This window comes from Callithrix jacchus, chromosome 10, assembly GCF_049354715.1.
Source record: "Callithrix jacchus isolate 240 chromosome 10, calJac240_pri, whole genome shotgun sequence".
NCBI classification, from domain to species: Eukaryota; Metazoa; Chordata; class Mammalia; order Primates; family Cebidae; genus Callithrix; species Callithrix jacchus.
This window is the reverse complement of record NC_133511.1, coordinates 122726648-122743161: the sequence shown is the minus strand read 5'-3', so window position 1 is coordinate 122743161 and position 16514 is coordinate 122726648. Positions and strand designations below refer to the sequence as shown.

At 59.2% G+C, this 16514-nt stretch overlaps 1 protein-coding gene across 1 annotated transcript; it reads right to left on the bottom strand.

The window, feature by feature from the left end:
- Window positions 1-2417: 2417 nt before the first annotated feature.
- SIPA1 (signal-induced proliferation-associated 1) lies at window positions 2418-16326 on the bottom strand. The gene is made up of 16 exons (XM_009008477.5): window positions 16235-16326; window positions 12818-13594; window positions 12081-12208; window positions 11814-11990; window positions 9312-9486; window positions 7889-7992; window positions 7473-7630; window positions 6786-7395; window positions 6214-6488; window positions 3866-4084; window positions 3674-3785; window positions 3481-3589; window positions 3295-3396; window positions 3154-3208; window positions 2899-2977; window positions 2418-2808 (listed from the first exon to the last, which is right to left on the bottom strand). The coding sequence occupies exons 2-16, from the start codon at window positions 13494-13496 to the stop codon at window positions 2662-2664; spliced, it is 3129 nt and encodes a 1042-aa protein (XP_009006725.3). The 5' UTR covers window positions 13497-13594; window positions 16235-16326; the 3' UTR covers window positions 2418-2661.
- Between the last annotated feature and the right edge of the window lie 188 nt (window positions 16327-16514).

The following is a 16514-nucleotide window of genomic DNA, read 5'->3' as shown; positions in this document are numbered from 1 at the left end:
GGACAGGGGGTTATCTCAGCGGGATGCGTCCCAAAAGTCAGCGAGTCTCCTTGGAACACAAGAGGCCCTGGGTGCAGGCTCCAGTGGGCGGTGCCTGCGGGACGACAGGCGGACCGCGTGGAGGAATTGGAGCCTTCCACAGGGCTTCCGCTCCCTGGGCGGCCAGAGGCGGGGCCTGGAGCGAGGGCGGGCCTCGCCGGAACTCCCACGCGAGGGGGCGGACCCCGGGCTCGCAATGGCCTGGTCAGGACCCAGGTGAAGCCGCTGAGGAGCTCCTGGAAGGCGTGGCCGGGGTGGGAGTGGGCGTGGCCGGGGATGGAGTGGGCGTGGCCGGGGATGAAGTGGGCGTGGCCTGCGAGGGAGCGGGCGGGGCCGGGGAGGGAGCGGGCAGGGTGAGAAGGCTCCTAACCCTGAAGAAGCCGGCGGCTGAGCTGCTCAGGGTACTGACCGACTGGAAGGCCCCGACCGGAGGCCCAGAGGGAAACCAGGGAGCCCAGGCCCTGCAGGCCAGGCCATGCCTCCCTCATCTTGACCTTCTTGGTCCCGCTGTGACCTCCTGTGACCCACGGAAGACCTCTCCTGGTCCTTCTCTCACTCCTTCCCCAGCTCCGAGTCCTCGCATCCGGCCCAGATCTCTCTCCCCTTCGCAGCAGCCCCTGGACATCTCTACTCTGACATTCTCGGGCGCCTCAAACTCACCCTGTTCCAAATGACCTCAGCCATCCCCAGCCTGCCTCTCCTTTTCCCTCTGTGTGTCAGCCCTGGCCCTGCCACCTTCCAGGGGCTCCAGCCAGAAACCTGGCCACTTCTGTAGATGCCACCTCTTCCCTTAGTAACTTGCATCCAGTCTTTGCACGAGGTCCTGGAAAATCTGCCTACTTCTCCCCACTGTCACCGCTATCATCACCAAGTTTAAGTCACCACTACACCTCCCACTGGACTGCTCCCTGTAGCTGAAGAGCTCTGACATCTAGATCTCACCCCATCAACCTCCCTTCAAACATCTATCAACCATGACCAGATCTGAGTTTTCCTTTTTTTTGTGTTACGGAGTCCAGGCTCTTGTTGCCCAGGCTGGAGTGCAATGGTGCAATCTCGGCTCACTGCAACTGCCTCCTGGCTTCAAGCAATTCTACTGCCTTAGCCTCTGGAGTAGCTGGGACTATAGGCATGTACCACCATGCCCAGCTAATTTTGTATTTTTAGTAGACAGGGTTTATCCACGTTGGTCAGGCTGGTCTTGAACTCCTAACCTCAGGCCGTCTGCCACTTCAGCCTTCCAAAGTGCTGAGGTAACAGGTGTGAGCCACTTCGCCCAGCCCAGATCCGAGTTTTCTACAGACACACCCTCAGTGACCAACCAGGAAAAACTGGCAGCAGCGGTCTTGGGAACTGCTAATCCAGGATGTCCAGTTACCCTCACAAACCTTTGTGATCCAGCTTCTTTGACCCTGGGTTTCTGTGTGCGCCTTGGCTCCAGTCAAACAGGCCCCAGCCAGACTGGTCCTATCAGGATACCTTTGACATCTCTGCCTGGTGAACTCCTATTCAACCTTCAAAACTCAGCCTTATGTTACCTCCTCCGTGAAGCCGTCCTGATCTCCAGATGCTGTTTCTCAGCACCTAGCTCATTCTGCCAGCACCTAAGTTAACAGACCCAGGGCCTAGGTCTCAGTATGGAGCTTCAGCCAGCCTAGGGAAAAAACTGGAACAGGCATGAGATGCTGGGTAAGTCTGCCCTGTCTGGGCCTCAGGTTCAGAAAACAAAGGATTTAGACAAAGCTCAAGTTTGGACTTGATGATGCCACTTACAGGAAAGGCCTGGCCTGGTGAACAGAGAGGGCCATGGCTGGTGAGGAGAGAAGTGGGTCAAGGCCCATTTCCTCCAAGACATGGAAACACCCCTCAGGCAACTGGAATTGGGCCCTGCAAGAAATGGCCAGGTGGGTGGAGAGAGGACAAGGCCTGGGGGCTCAGTGGCTTCAGAGAGGAGAGTGAGGCCTGCACTGAGGCGCAGGGCCCGGTGACGCATGGCCAGGGTAGATATGGGGTGTGGCCACCTGCTTCCCTACAGAACCAAATAAACGTTATGGAAGAGAAGTCAAGCGGTGGCCTGGCCTAAGGGACCCCCTCAGTGAGTGCCAGCCCTTCTCTGAGCTGGGTTCCCAGGCCTGTCCTGTCTGGGGAGTCTGACTGGGGCCTAAGGAACCTCTCAGTGAGTGCCAGCCCATCTCTGAGCCAGGGTCCTGGGCCTGTGCTTACTGACTGGGGAGTGTGCTGGGACCTAAGGGACCTGTCAGTGAGTGCCAGCCTGTCTCTGAGATGGGTTCCTGGGCCTGTGCTGACTGTCTGGGGAGTCTGGCTGGGGCCTCTGGAGGCAGAATCCCTTGCCCTGCCCCATCTTGGACACATGCACAGACACAGACAACAGCGCCTTTTTTACTCCCTGAAATCCTCTTTTCTCCACAGAATATTTACAAACAGGGACGGGGTGGGGGCCACTTCTGCCACCAAATAAGGGGATAGGGAGCGGGGGCAGTGCTAAGATGCGCCTCTGCGCAGGGAGAGTTCCTGAGGAGGGCCCAGTGTGACCCGGGTGCGCTGAGGGGCCCAGGTGGTTCCAAGCTTGTCCACAGCCAGGCAGCAGCGGGCCCCTGCAGCTCAGGCCAGGTCGGCAGTGGGTGAGCCCAGCTGCTTGGAGGCCAGAAGCAGGCGCGTGGCTGCGCTCTCAGACTCCGCCTGCAGCCTCTGGTTGCTGTGTCTCAGGCTCCGTACCTCCTCCTCCAGGGCTGCCCTGTCTGCCTTTTCCTGGGGTGGCCGGGGAGACAGGAGTCAGAGCTACCAGCCCCTTTCTGGGGACAGCCCTGTAACACCCTCCAAGCCCAGCCCACCCCTCACCTTCTGCAGGTCCTCCTGCAGCTTCCTGAGCATGGACTCCAAGTGAGAGACCTTCTCTGAGAGGCTCCCAGACTCTGGCCTGAGGACATGGTGGGTCAAGACTCAGCAGGGCCAAGGCAGAGAGCAGCACACGGGCTGACTCCCATCCCCACCTAATGAGGCCACAGAGCCTGGGACAGAGCTCCACCCCAGCGGACAGACGTGAAGGGGGTCACATGGGCGGGTAAAGTGGTTGTTGGGGGTTGAGGATCTTACTCAGCATCAGACTTTGGAGTTCCCTTAGGGTCTCCGCTCTCTGGGATGGGCTGTCCTGTGGGGACAGAGGGATTGGGTGGGCAGGTCAGAAACGGGGAGTGAGTACCACCCAGGCTTACTGCCAGCATCTGGTGGCCTCACCCTCTCGGGACAGCGACTCCAGGATGGTGTTGCAAGTGGAGGCGATCTCCGAGATGGACTGCCACTCGTCCTCCAGGGTCTCACTGCCTGCCTCTGACATGACTGTGGGCACGAGGAGCAGGCTGAGCTGGGGGAGCCAGGGAGCACCCCCTGCCTCCTCCCATGCCCTCCTGACTCCAGACTCACTCCTGCTAATGGAGTTCCGCAGAGACAAGGTACGTGGCAGAAAGGAGGACCTCAGCTCTGGGGCTGGGTTCCCCTTGTCCTCAGAGCCACTGGGACTGCCTGGCCCATCCTGTGTGAAGGAAGTGGATATAGATTCAGTGACACCCACTGTCACCACTGTGTTGTGGGGCTCCAGAGCCTGGTTTCTGCTCACCTGGGTCAGAGGTGTCTCACTGTCAGTGCTGGGTACTGATGGCTTGGCCGTGGTGGCCAGGAGGAGGTCCGGGGTGGTGTTGGGCAGGACTGGGGCCTCATCTGACAGGGAGCTGGGGAGAGCAGATGTGGTTCAGAAAGGGAAGCCGCTTTCACAGAGTCCTGGAGGAAAGGGAAGGCCAAGAGTGTGCACCTGCGTGGTGACAGCGAGTTCTGGCTGTGCAGGAACTCAGTCCTCTCCTCTGCCAGATCCCCAGGCCCTGGGGGGCTGCCGCCATCTTGTAGGCACAGGTGCAGCAGCTGCCTTGTGGTGGGCAGCAGGGTCACCCCTTCGGCCTCATCCTGCACAGGCTCTGGGACCCCCCGCCGGCTGGGCTCCTGCAGAGACAGCATGTACAGCTCCGAAAAACTCCTGTGGGGGAGAGGCAGGGTCAGGCAGGACTTCCCCAGCATCCTGCATCACCAGCCCCACCCCCAGCTCCTGCCGGGCTCACTTCCAAGAGCAGGAGAGCTCCCCAGCTTCCAGACAACAGTGAGAAATGCCTGGTTACTGGCCATCTTTCCAGATCGTGTTTCAAATTCTAGTGCCGCCCTTGTATATCCCAAGCAAATCACTCTGAACATCAATTTCTCTGTCTGTGGAATGGGGATAATAGTACAAACCTCACAGTGTGCTGTGAGGATGTAAACTGCTTAAATCCCAAAACTACTGTATGGAGCCAAATCTAGCCCGTGCCTTTTCCTTTTCTTTTCTAAAGCAGATGTGTCCGTTTCTGTACTTCGAGCTAAGTGTGGATTTTACTTTTCTTTTTTTGAGATGGAGTTTCACTCTTGTCACCCAGGGTGAAGTGCAACAGAGCAATCTCAGCTCACTGCAATCTCCTTTGCCTCACAGGTCCAAGCAATTCTCCTGCTTTAGCCTCCTGAGTAGCTGGTGCCCACCATCAAGCCCAGCTGATTTTTGTATTTTTAGTAGAGATGGAGTTTCACCATGTTGGCCAACCTGGTCTCAAACTCCTGACTTCAGGTGATCCACCTGCCTTGGCCTCCCAAAGTGCTGAGATTACAGGTGTAAGCCACTGCACCCGGCCCAGATTTTTCCTTTTTTCTTTTTTTTTTTTGAGAGTCTTGCTCCGTTGCCCAGGCTGGAGTGCAGTGGCGCAATCTCGGCTCACTCACTGCAACCTCTGCCTCCCAGGTGGGCAGAGGGAGGCAATTCTCCTGTCTTAGCCTCCTGAGTAACTGGGATTACAGGCGTGGGCCACCATGCCCGGCTAATTTTTGTATTTTTAGTAGAGACAGGGTTTCACCGTCTTTGTCAGGCTGGTCTCAAACTCCTGACCTTGTGATCCACCCACCTCATCCTACCAAAGTGCTGGGATTACAGGCATGAGCCACCGCGCCCAGCCTGGATTTTACATGTTTAACTAGTGAAGAAAAAAGAGAATATTTCATGATAATTGAAAATCATATAAAAGCAAATTTCAGTGTCTGTAAAGTTTTAGTGGGACACAAGTACATTTATTCATTTACCTACAACCACAAAGTAGCTGCGGCAGGACCAGATGGTCCAGAAAGGCTTCAATATTTATGATATGGCCACTTACAGAAAGCGTTTGCCTACCCCTGGCTTAGCACAGTAAGTTATCAATGCTGTGTATGTGGCCGGTCGCAGTGGCTCATGCTTGTAATCCCAACACTTTGGGAGGCCAAGGCAGGTGGATCGCCTGAGGTGAGGAGTTCAAGACCAGCCTGGCCAATATGGTGAAACCCCATCTCTACTAAAAATGCAAAAAAATTAGCTCGGCGTGGTGGCACACACCTGTAATCTCAGCTACTCAGGAGGCTGAGGCAGGGGAATTGCTTGAAACTGGGAGGTAGAGGTTACAGTGAGCCAAGATCCCACCACTCCACTCCAGCCCGGATGAAAGTGAGACTCTGTCTCAAAAAAAAAAAAAAAAAAAAAAATACTGTGTGTGGTATGGGGTGGGTGGGTGTAAACACTAAAAAAAAAAAGCTAGTGGGGGTTGCTCCTCATTTGATCTTATGAGCAGTGGGAGCAATGCGCTTAACTGGTCCCATTCTACATATGAAGAAAGAGTTCAGGCAGGGCTCACACCTGTAATCCCAGCACTTTGGGATCACCTGAAGTTAGGATTTGAGCCCAGCCTGGCCAACGCGGTGAAACCCCTTCTCTACTAAAAATACAAAAAATTAGCCAGGAGTGGTGGTGAGTGCCTGTAATCCCAGCTACTCGGGAGGCTGAGGCAGGAGAATAGGGGAGGCAGAGATTGCAGTGAGCTGAGATCACACCATTGCACTCCAGCCTGGGCAACAAGAGCAAAACTTCGTCTCAAAAAAGAAAAAAAGAAAGAGAAAGAAAAGAAAGAGGTTCAGGTGGGCTAAGAGACGGGAGAGTATTTCCAGAAGAAAGGCATCCACATGGGGTTCCTGAAACTGCTGACGGCGACCCGGGACGCACAGACTGCGCGGTGGCCAGCTGCCTGCCCTCCCATCTTCCCGCGTCCCCGGCACCCTGACCTGCGGGGCCGGCCGCTCTCGTCGGGGGGCAGGACGGTGACGCAGACCTTGGGCGCGGAGCGCAGTAGCTGGGCAGCGGCCTCTGGCCGGAGGCTGGGCAGCGTCTGGCCGCACACCCGCAGCAGGCGCGCCCCGGGCCGCAGCCCAGCCGTCTCCGCGAACGTGAAGCGCTCCACATGCGTGACGAAGCCCTCGTCGTCCACCTCGAAGCCCAAGCGGCCTTGACCTTCGCGGGGCAGCGCCAGCTCGCGGGTCTCGCAGCCACGGCTCACCAGCTGCGGGCGGGGCGGGGAGAGTGGGCGGGGCTGCCTGGAGGGGGGGCCGCCCCAGAGCCCGCCCCCTAGACTGCGTCCCAGGCTTCCCCGAACGTTCCACAGCCTCCGAGGGCCGCGCGTTGCACTGCCCGAAGGATGAGAACCAGAAGTCGCTTATCCGAGGGCACCAGCCCTGGCATTGCGAAGCCCCGGGGCTGGCTCTGCCCTTCTGGACTTTCCCTTCCGCGGCGGGAGGGGGATCCAAAGCAGGCTCTGCCCCGGCGCGCGCAGGTGCCGCAGTCTCCCGCTCAGGCTCACCTGCAGGCGCGCCACCACCTCGCCCACGGCTTGGCCGGGGGACCCATCGAAGCGCAGCGTGATCGCCTCCCCGCGGCCGTGGTACAGGTCCAGCTGCTGCTCGGAGAAGGTCCAGGCCAGCACGTCGCGACAGGCGCAGTTGAACACTACGCGGCCGTCGCGCGGAGCCACCAGCACCAGAGCTTCGGCCGAGATGCCCAGCAAGCAGGGCACCTCGGCGCCTTCGGGGCCGCCCGCCTGAGCCCCGGAGGCGACCCGCGCCCCGGGCGCCGCGCGCACGCCCCACACCAGTGAGCCCGCTGCCTGCAGCTCGGCGCCCGGGGCCCGAGGGGCCGCTCGGCGCCTCCCACCCAGGGAGGGCAGGCCGAAGCGTGAAGCCGAGTCCAGCGACGTAGTGGTCACCTCGTTGGTGGCCAGGTCCTGCAGGTACTGCTGGCGGGTGCGCGTGGCCATGGCGTGGAACTGGCGCGCGTGGCCGGCGGCCTGTTCGCCATTCAGCGCCTTGGCCAGCAGGAAGGCCCGGAAGTCGGCGTTGGCCACAAAGGGGCCTCCGCCAGCGGGCAGAGCTGGTCCGAAGGCCGGGGTGTCCTGGGTGCGGCTCACGGCCACCCTGTGGGGAAGGAGGCAGTAGTGAGGGGCAGCAGGACAGCATGTCCACAGGGGACCTGGGACCACCTGGATGCCCACCTGTAGGAGGTGTGGGGGGTGCAGGGTGCGTGTGCCCGCACCACTAGGAACACATGTTGGAAGTGTGAGCGGATGGTGGTGGGGCAGAAGGGCTTGCTGCCAGGCTCCTGGAACACGATGGTCACAATGTCGTTGCCGATGTGGCGCTTCCGCAGGAGCTGGGGGTTGGACAGTAGGGCATAGTGAGGGCCTTCTGTCCCCCAAACCCCTCCTCATTCAGGCAGAACAAAGCTGAGAAAACAATGGCTCCCCACTGCCCCTGGTGAAGACCTAGGGTGTTTGTCTTTGGGAAGGGGCCACCAGAGGGGTGGGTTGTTGGGGCCAAAAGAGGTCCAGTCAAAGCTCCAATGTCACCGACCATGCAGGGCCCTCCGTGGTTCCCAGAAGCCCCACCCCTACGCCGGTCCCTCTCACACCTGCTGCTGGTTATTAGGGGTGTAAGGCAGCATTGTGGACACGTGGAACATGATCTCGTGGTCCTGGTACGTGGTGTAGAGGGAGTGCGTGCCTGTGGAATCCGCTGTGGCCAGGGAGTTGGGGACACAGAGGGAGAAAACAAGGGAAATCTGAGTTTCTTGAACCCGCCATCCCTGTCTGCACACAGGAACCTCTGTGCCCCAAACAGCAGGTGGACAACCACTCACACCACCAACCAATGCCCCAGCCATGAGATTCAGGTGCCTCAGCCCAGAGTGTGCCTCCTCCCCTCCCTCCACAGGCTCCAGCCCCATGCCAGAGAGAATGGGGGTCAGGATGGGAGAGTTGAAATAGAATGAAGACAGCCTGGGGGTGGTGGCTCATGCCTGTAATCCCAGCACTTTGGGAGGCCAAGGCAGGCGGATCACCCGAGGACAGGAGTTTGAGACCAGCCTGACTAACATGATGAAACCCCGTCTCTACTAAAAATACAAAAAAATTAGCCAGGCATAGTAGCAGGCATCTGTAATCCCAATTACTCAAGAAAGCTGAGGCAGGAGGGAGGCAGAGGTTGCAGTGAGCCAAGATGTCACCAGCACTCCAGCAGCCAGGGCAACAGAATAAAAGAAAAGAAAAAGAAATAGAATTGGCCGGGTGCAGTGGCTCTCACCTGTAATCCCTGTACTTTGGGAGGCCGAGGCATCACCTGAGGTCAGGAGTTCAAGACTAGCCTGGCCAATATGAGGAAACCCCGTCTCTGCTAAAAATACAAAAATAAGCGGGGCATGGTGACACGTGCCTGTAATCCCCACTACTCAGGAGGCTGAGGCAGGAGAATCCCTCAAACCTGGGAGGCAGAGGTTGCAGTGAGCCGAGATTGCCTCATTGCACTCCAGCCTAGGCAACAGAGGGAGACTCTATCTAAAAAGAAAAAAGAAAGACAGAAAGAAATAGAATAAAGACAGAAATGAGAAGTCGTCTCAGAGAGAGGCCAGGGTCAGGTGTCCTGGGGGAACCAGGTGTTGCTCCAGGCCCAAGCATGTGTGGCATGCTGGGAGAGTGAAAGGCAGGCAGGGGGCGCTTGGTACACCTCCCAGGGTCCCTGGGGCTCCTTCCACCAGGAAGGCAGGGGCGCCTCTCTTCCACAAGACTGAGCCACTAGAATGTGTTTGGTGGAGGGGTAGTACCCCCAAACCACTTTAGCACCAGCTCAGGCAGTAGGGTATTCGGGCTTTGAGGGACAGTCCCGGCCCCTCCTCTCATCCCCATATCTTGGCCTTCACAGCCCTGACTCAAAATTCTCAGCTCAAATTGAGAACTCTCCAGCCCCCAGCCCAGGATTGTACGGGCAATTGACAAGGCAATTGGCGCTCACCCCTTCAGCACAGATCCGCTCCCACCCCTCGTGCCCCTGGGCCTCACTTTTGGTGTCCAGCTGGGCCCGGTAACTCTCAAAGCCTTTGAGCCGCACCACATTGCCCAGCAAGGTGAGGAACTGCATGAAGGCCGGTCCCGCCTCCTGGTTGTTGTACATCTCTTCCTCCGAGCCCTGGCCTGCCCGGCAGTAGAGGATGCCCACCTTGCGCTGGAAGCTGAGCTGGGAGTGGGAGGCAGAAGGCATAGGCCTCAGTCCCCTGCAGCCCCACCCCACCAAGTCGTGGGGAATAGACGCGATACTGGCCTGGGGGCTGGGTTGCCTTGATGTGTGGCCCTGAGCACCAGCCCTCTCTGAGCCACTTGTGTCCTTGCCTGTCAGGTGGGTATAGTCTGCTGTGCTCCTAGTGCTTGGGAGGGCACAGGCAGGAAGGGATGGGAGGGGCTGGTTCCCATGTGGCAGTAGAGAAGGTGATTCACAGAAAGGACCCTTCCGATAAACATACACATTGCCATTCTCCTTATCTCAAGGCTAGATTGTCCTCTCCACCCCCAAGTCCAAGTCAACCCCACCCCAGCCCCTGCAGGCCTTCAGCCAGGCACCACCTCTGCCCTCCATGCTCCTGTTTCTTTATCCTCTGCTCCTGGCTCTTCCCTCTGCAGATAACTGGATAACCGTGCCCAGCTTAAGGTGCTCTGAGCCCCTCCAAACAGCACAGGCTCCCCTCCAGCTGTCACCTCCCTTTTCCACAACTAAACTTGTCTGCATTCACGGCCCCCACTTCAATTTCATTCCACCCAACCCCCTGCACCCCCCACTCCCCATATGGCCCCCAGATGTGGCCTCATCCTGGCACCCTCTTGGCCATAGTTGGCACTGGGGATAACTGGAAACTCACCTTGCCTAAGGCCCCAAGGACCCCTCCCTCTTCTGCCTCCGCCTTTTCCCCACCTATGCTCCTCCCCCTCCCTGGCTGCAGCAGGGATGACACGCCCCATCTCTGCCTCCCACTCAGGCTGGCCTACCAAACCCCAGGCCCTTTCCTCCGGCTGCCCGATGTCTCACCCTGCTGTGACTCCCCAACCCTACTCCTCCTCCTGAAAGCACCACTCCTAGGGGTCAAGAAGCTGGAGTATCCTAGCGCGTCACACCTTCCAGACAGCTGCATGACGACCCACTTCTCCCGGACTGTCACCTCCTCTTCACCTCCACTATCGTTACCACTATGTCTAGCCTGGGCAAGTGCAACAGCCTTCTGCCTGCCTCCCGCCCCATCCAGTCTAGTCCCCATGCTGCAGCCAGAGGGCTGCCCCTCTCAGATCTGCACTGGATCCCTCCATGGCTCCCTAGTGCCCACAGGAACAAATGCCAAGCTTCTCCCCAGCCCCTCCCCACAATCTCAACCCCAGCCATGCTGAACTGACTGCCTAATGTGCCATGCTCCCATTCTCCAAGCCTTTCCAAAATTATTTCTTCGGACCGAAAACACCTGCTTATCCAGGCTTCAGCCCTTTTGTGTTCTCCATGCTGGAAAACCCTGGCCAAGGAAGGGCTGTCAGCACTACCCTTGTGTCCCATGGAGCCCTCAACATTCCCCTTTTAGTGTTATCCTGGTCCTGAATTTCTGCAATTCTCTGTGGGTCTCTTTCCCCCACCCAGCTGGGAGCTACTCAAGCAAAGCACCTAGTCTAGACCTGTCCCCAGCATTCAGTCTCGGGCCTGGCACCAAGAAGGTGTAAGAATTGTTTGTTGAATGACTTATGGATTGAATGACACAGAGGAGGAGACTCAGCCAGTGGGCAGCTTTCAGCCGGGGAGTGGAGGATGGAAGGAGCCACTCCTGGAAGCTGTGAGCACCACATGTGAGAGGAAACCCAGCAGGGGCTGTGGGGAAAATTGGCTAGGAATGATTTCGGGAACTGCAGGACCAGTGGGGTGACTCAGACCAGGGCATCTAAGGCTGTAAAGATCTTTTTAAAATGCAGACTCTGGGCCGAATGCAGTGACTCACTCCTGTTACCTCAGCACTTTGGGAAACTGAGGTGGGGGGATCACCTGAGGTCAGGAGTTTGAGACCAGCCCGGCCAACATGGTGAAACTCTGTCTGTACTATAAATACAAAAATTAGCCAGACATGATGGTGTGTACCTGTAGTCCCAGCTACTCAGGAAGGTGAGGCAGGAGAATCACTTGAACCCGGGAGGCGGAGGTTGCAGTGAGCTGAGATTGCACCATTGCACTCCAGCCTGGGCAACAGAATGAGACTCCATCTCAAAATAAAGAAATTAATGCAGACTCTGATTCAGATGGTCTGGGGTGGGGTCCCAGAATCTGCATTTCTAGATGATGTGGATGCTGCTGGTCTGCAGAGCTCACTTTGAGAAGCAAGGCTCCAGATGACCTCTGATGCCTTCTCTCCGAAAAGTCAGCTCTCCTGGGGTCACCACCCAGCCCAGGATCAGGGTCAGGGCTAGGGGGTTCGGAGCTGGGCAGGCTGGGTTCAGACTAGGGCCAGCTGTAAGGCTGTGGCTCCGCAGCCAGCCACTCACCACTTGCTCATCCAGTGTAAGCAGCGTTCGTGGTACCTTGGGTGAAGCTGAGCCCAGGCGCAGGCAACTGGGGCTCAACCGCGGCGCCACGTGCTCAAGAAGTTTCCTCGGGGACAGACCCCGTAGGGGCCCCGGCGGCAGCGCATCCTCCGAGATGGTGCCACGGAGGGTCCGGAGCTGAGGAAGGGGTGTAAGGGCACTCAGAATGCATATAGGACAGGATGTTGGGCAGGCAACCCACGTCCTCATCCCGCGATCCCGGCCCACCTGCGTGGTCCGTACGATGACGCGGTAGCTGTGCAGGGTGCCCCCTCCGCTGCCCTCCTTTTCCTCCCGCCGCAGGCTCACTGCCACCGGGCCCAGCGACTCGTCCATCCCGAAGAAGTTCTGGTGTTCTACGGGACCGCACTAGGAACGATTGGTCCCGCCCCGTAGCAGCCCCGCCCTAGGCTCCATCTCACCACCAAATGCTGACCCTAGACTAAGCCCCGCCCCTCTGTTGCCCCGACCTCAACACCTAGATCTCAACCCTGACCCAAAGGCGGACCCAGACCCAGACCTAGACCCACACGGCCAGCTCCTAGGCCTAAATCCTGCCTTGGGCCCGCCCACCACGCCCCCATTTTCCCTTCAGCGTCCTGGAGCCCTCTCCGCAGCTCTGGTGAGAACGAGGTTCAGGGATGCAGGGCTTTGAGGCCTGAGTTTTCACCCCACGGAAATTTCCATAGGAAATCTCTCCGCAGCCCGGCAGGTTCAACTAGATGGAGGATGAACCAGATGGAGGCAGAGGGACCAGCCCTGGCTGGGGGTGAGGGACCAAGGGTTGGCCTTAAGAAGGTGGTTGAAAGTGGGTCCAGGAGGACCCAGTTCAGCTCTTGAGCCCTCCTAGGGCCAGGGACATCACAGGAGATGGACAGTTCATGAGCCCTACTATGTGCGCTGCAGGTGACAGGGATCTCTTCTTCAGCCCCCCTTCTCCCCTCCCTGGAACTGCCTTTTCTCACCTTTGCCATAGAAGTACTTGCGGTAGTAGCCAGCACCCAGGTCTGCGTGCTCCAGGCTGTAGGCTGAGGTTCGGTTCTGTGGCTCCTCCAGGATGGAGACAGCCGCATTGGGCAGTGCAGGGGGCACAGGTGGGGATGCTGGTCCACCCAGGCCTAACTCACCCTCACCCCCGAGCTCACACACAAAGCCAGGTGCCCCAAGCAGCAGGTCCGAGCTGGCAGCCTGGTCCTCGGCTGAAGCCAGGGTCCCAGAGCTGGCCTCCGAGTGGCTCCCCGTTCCCTGAGACCTCGGAGCCCAATCAAAGAGCAAGCTTTGCACGTCATAGTGGGCAAACCATCGAGGCTCAAGCACTGGCGGGAAGGCAGGCTCTGGTTCCTCTGCTGGCAGCCCCAGCAGTGCCAGCGGGTCAGTGAAAAGCCGGGTGGAAGTGGCAGCAGGGTGGCTGGCCTCTTCGTGGCTGTGGGCACGGGCACGGGGGCTGGCAGGCGTGGGGGGCTTGGCCTCGCCTGCATCGCTGCCGCTGCGCAGGAGGGGGCCCCGGAGTGGCCTCGGCTCAAAGGTGTGAGGTGTCAGCGGGGGCCGTGCCGGCTGGCGCAGCTTGCGTGCAAAGAGGTCATCCGTGGATGCAGGGGCCATTCCCCGCCGAGGGCTCCCCACACCGCCGGCCCACATGGGCATGCTTTGTGGGCCTGACTCTCCGGGGGCTGGGCCGCATTGGCAGGCACGGGTGTTTGGTGCCCAGCCGGCAGGCGGAGGTTGCAGCAGCAGTTCCTGCCCTGAAGGAGGAGGGGGCTGCTCAGAGGGGCCGGGGGAGAAAACAGGAACCCAGGCCCCCAGCCTGGTCCTCTACCACCCGTGTTGGCTTCCGGCCCCCTCCGAGACCATCAAAGCTGCTTCCGCTTTCCAGGCCACTTCCTTGTCTGCCTGGGGCTGAGGTTTCCAGCCCCCTCCCCGGCTTAGCTGGGCAGGGCTAGAGGCTACACTGTTGGGTCTTGGCCCTGAGGGTCCTGGAGCCTAAGCAGCCCTGGGACTGCCAGGGTGCCCCACTTCCCACCCACACACCTTGGCTTTGGCCTGGGCCCAGAGTAAGGGTCCCATCAGGACCTAGCCCAACTGGACAGATGACTTGTATCAGCTGGGACGGGAAATTCAGGGGCCACTGGTGTCTGGGTCCTGCCCACTTAACAAAGGGAGGACGTCCTGTCCCCAGAGACCTTCCTCCCTGCCCCTCCCACTTCCTTCAGGGTCCCTGGAGAGTGGATCACCCAGAGAGGTCTGATCTCTCTCAGTGCCCTGGCCCTCAAGGCCTCAATACCACAGGGACACATGGGTTCCCAGGGGGCTTGGCAGGGCAGCAGGAATGGCAAGAGGACTTCCTTCGGCACAGGAAGTAGCCCCAACTCTGGGCCCAGCCCTCTGCCGGGCCCTCATATCCTGAGGAAGGTGCCGGGGTCACCCAGGCCTGAAGGACAGGCCAGCTCACCTTCTTGCAGGCTGTTGTGCCTAGGCCTGGGGGCAAAAGGAGTCACAATGACAGGGCTCCTCTGCTGTAACTGGGACCCATAGGAACCTCTGCCTACCTGATCTCACTGAAGCAGACACGGAGGTTTCAACCCCATGTGACAGATGGTCAAATGAGGTCCAGAGGAGATACTCTTGCCTGAAGCAATTCCATATCAGAGCTAAGGTTTGAGCCTGGGCCTGTCCATCTCCAGGGCCTAACCAGAACTGCACCTGCCCACTGCTGTCTGCGTGCGTAGGTGTTTGGGGGTGGGTGTTGGGCTGAGGTTCAAGGTCTCACAGGATGCAAGATTGAGACACCCAAAGCCCCAGGGACCTGCTAAGTGCGGAAATGTGACGCCAAAGGCAGGTGCAAAAGGTGGTGTGAGAACTTGAGGGAAGCGAAGCCTAGGCCAGCCCTGGATGGAGTAGGCAGTGAGGACAGGGAGCTGGGGACCCTCCACTGGGGGTACAGGCATCTAATGGTGGGTCTTCATGCAGCATCCAGTGACATCATGCAGGGCTGGGCCAGAGCAGGTGGAAGAGGAACTCCATACACCCCTCCTCGCCTGGGGCCTCCAGAACCAAGCAAGGGTCGGCTCCCCAGCCCAGGTGCCTTCTACCTTGATTTCTCCTGAATTAACTCCCATGCTGACCTGAGCCTCTGTTTTCTCATCTCTAAAATGGGGTTAACTGGCCGGGTGCAATGGCTCACGCCTGTTATCCCAGCACTTTGAGAGGCTGAGGAGGGGGATCACCTGAGGTCAGGAGTTGGAGACCAGCCTGGCCAACATGGTGAAACACTGTCTCTACTAAAAATATAAAAATTAGTTGGGTGTGGTGGTGCATGCCTGTAGTCCCAGCTACTCAGGAGGCTGAGGTAGGAGAATCGGTTAAATCTAGGAGGCGGAGGTTGCACTGAGCCGAGATCACACCACTGAACCCCAGCCTGGGTTCAGAGTGAGACTCTGTCTCAAAAAAGAAAAAAAAAAAACAAAAAACCAGGGTTAACTATTTCTGTCCCCTCCCAAGTTTGCTGGGAGACTGAGAAGAGCGAGGTATGTGTCACTATGTGTGTGTGGCGGTGTGGCCCCTGGCTCCATGAGCCAACCTCTAGGCACATGCAGGCTCAGGCCTGAGCTATGGTGTGTGAGGGGTAGGAGCGCATGAGGGAGGGGATCTGTGCAAGCCCCACTTCGTGTGGGCTGAGCTCTGCATGCTTGGAAGTGAGCTCTGTGCATGTGTGCACCCGGCCAGTGGGCTGCCTCGAGCTGTGTGGCCCAGTGCCAGGTCTGGCACTGCCTTGAGGGGTGTTCTTGGGCTCTGCCCCCGACCCTGAAGCTTCACACAGGGTCCATTGAGGCCAGGACATTCCTCCGGGCCTGTGTCACTAGGGGTGGGGGGAAAGGGCCGGCCCGGCCCCCACAGATCCGGAAGGCCTGCCTGCCCCAGGAGGAGGAGTTGGCCACTTCCCAGCACATCTGGAGGTCATGACCCCATTTCTGCTGCCAGGGGGCGCGACAGATGTTTCCTACCAGGCCAGGCCAGGGACTGGGGTGGAGGTCGCCTAAGGAGAGGAGGAGCCCCAGAATAAGGGGGAGCCTCGCACACACTTGCAGTGTTGTGGGGGAGGGGGTCACAGCGCCGCCACGAGGAGTCACGAGTCGCAGCCTCCACTCACTGGCTTGCTGGCCAGACTAAGCCGTCACACAGAGGGAGCGGGAACGGCTGCTCAGTCAGGGGAGTGAACACATTGACTCGGGACTGAGTTGGAGCCCGTAGGGAAGTTGGGAGGGTGCAGGCAACGAACGTGGAGAGGACCCCACTCCCACACACATCACCCGGGCCCACCGCTAGGCCACCTCTCCCTGTCCGGCCCGACAGCAGTGCCTCCCGTCCCCAGCTCCCGCCAGTACCTCGGGGGCTCCCGCCCAGCCGCCGCCGCCCGCGCTGGGGTCCCGCTGCCGCTCTCCCGCTACCGCTCCCGGCGCCGGCTCCGCCTGGAGGTGGGGCCGTGCGGGGGGCGGGGCCGCCAAGGGGCGGGGCCAGCCGAGAGCTGTCTGCGGCGGGAAGCGCAGCGGGCGGGGACTCCAGCCTGGCAGTGGTCAGCCCCGCGCGGTACTGACTCTTCAGGCTATTTCCTCGGCCGAGAAAACTCTACCCTGTCTTCCAGACTAACCGGGAGGGCTGGCGCCG

Excerpts from the sequence above, each read along its gene's own strand:
- SIPA1 (XM_009008477.5), bottom strand. The coding sequence starts at position 13,496 with ATGCCCATGTGGGCCGGCGGTGTGGGGAGCCCTCGGCGGGGAATGGCC. Across the intron at positions 6,489-6,785 it reads AGGTGGTGGCGCGCCTGCAG|CTGGTGAGCCGTGGCTGCGA; the intron begins GTGAGCCTGAGC and ends CCCCGCCCGCAG. Across the intron at positions 3,397-3,480 it reads GCGGAACTCCATTAGCAGGA|TCATGTCAGAGGCAGGCAGT; the intron begins GTGAGTCTGGAG and ends TCGTGCCCACAG.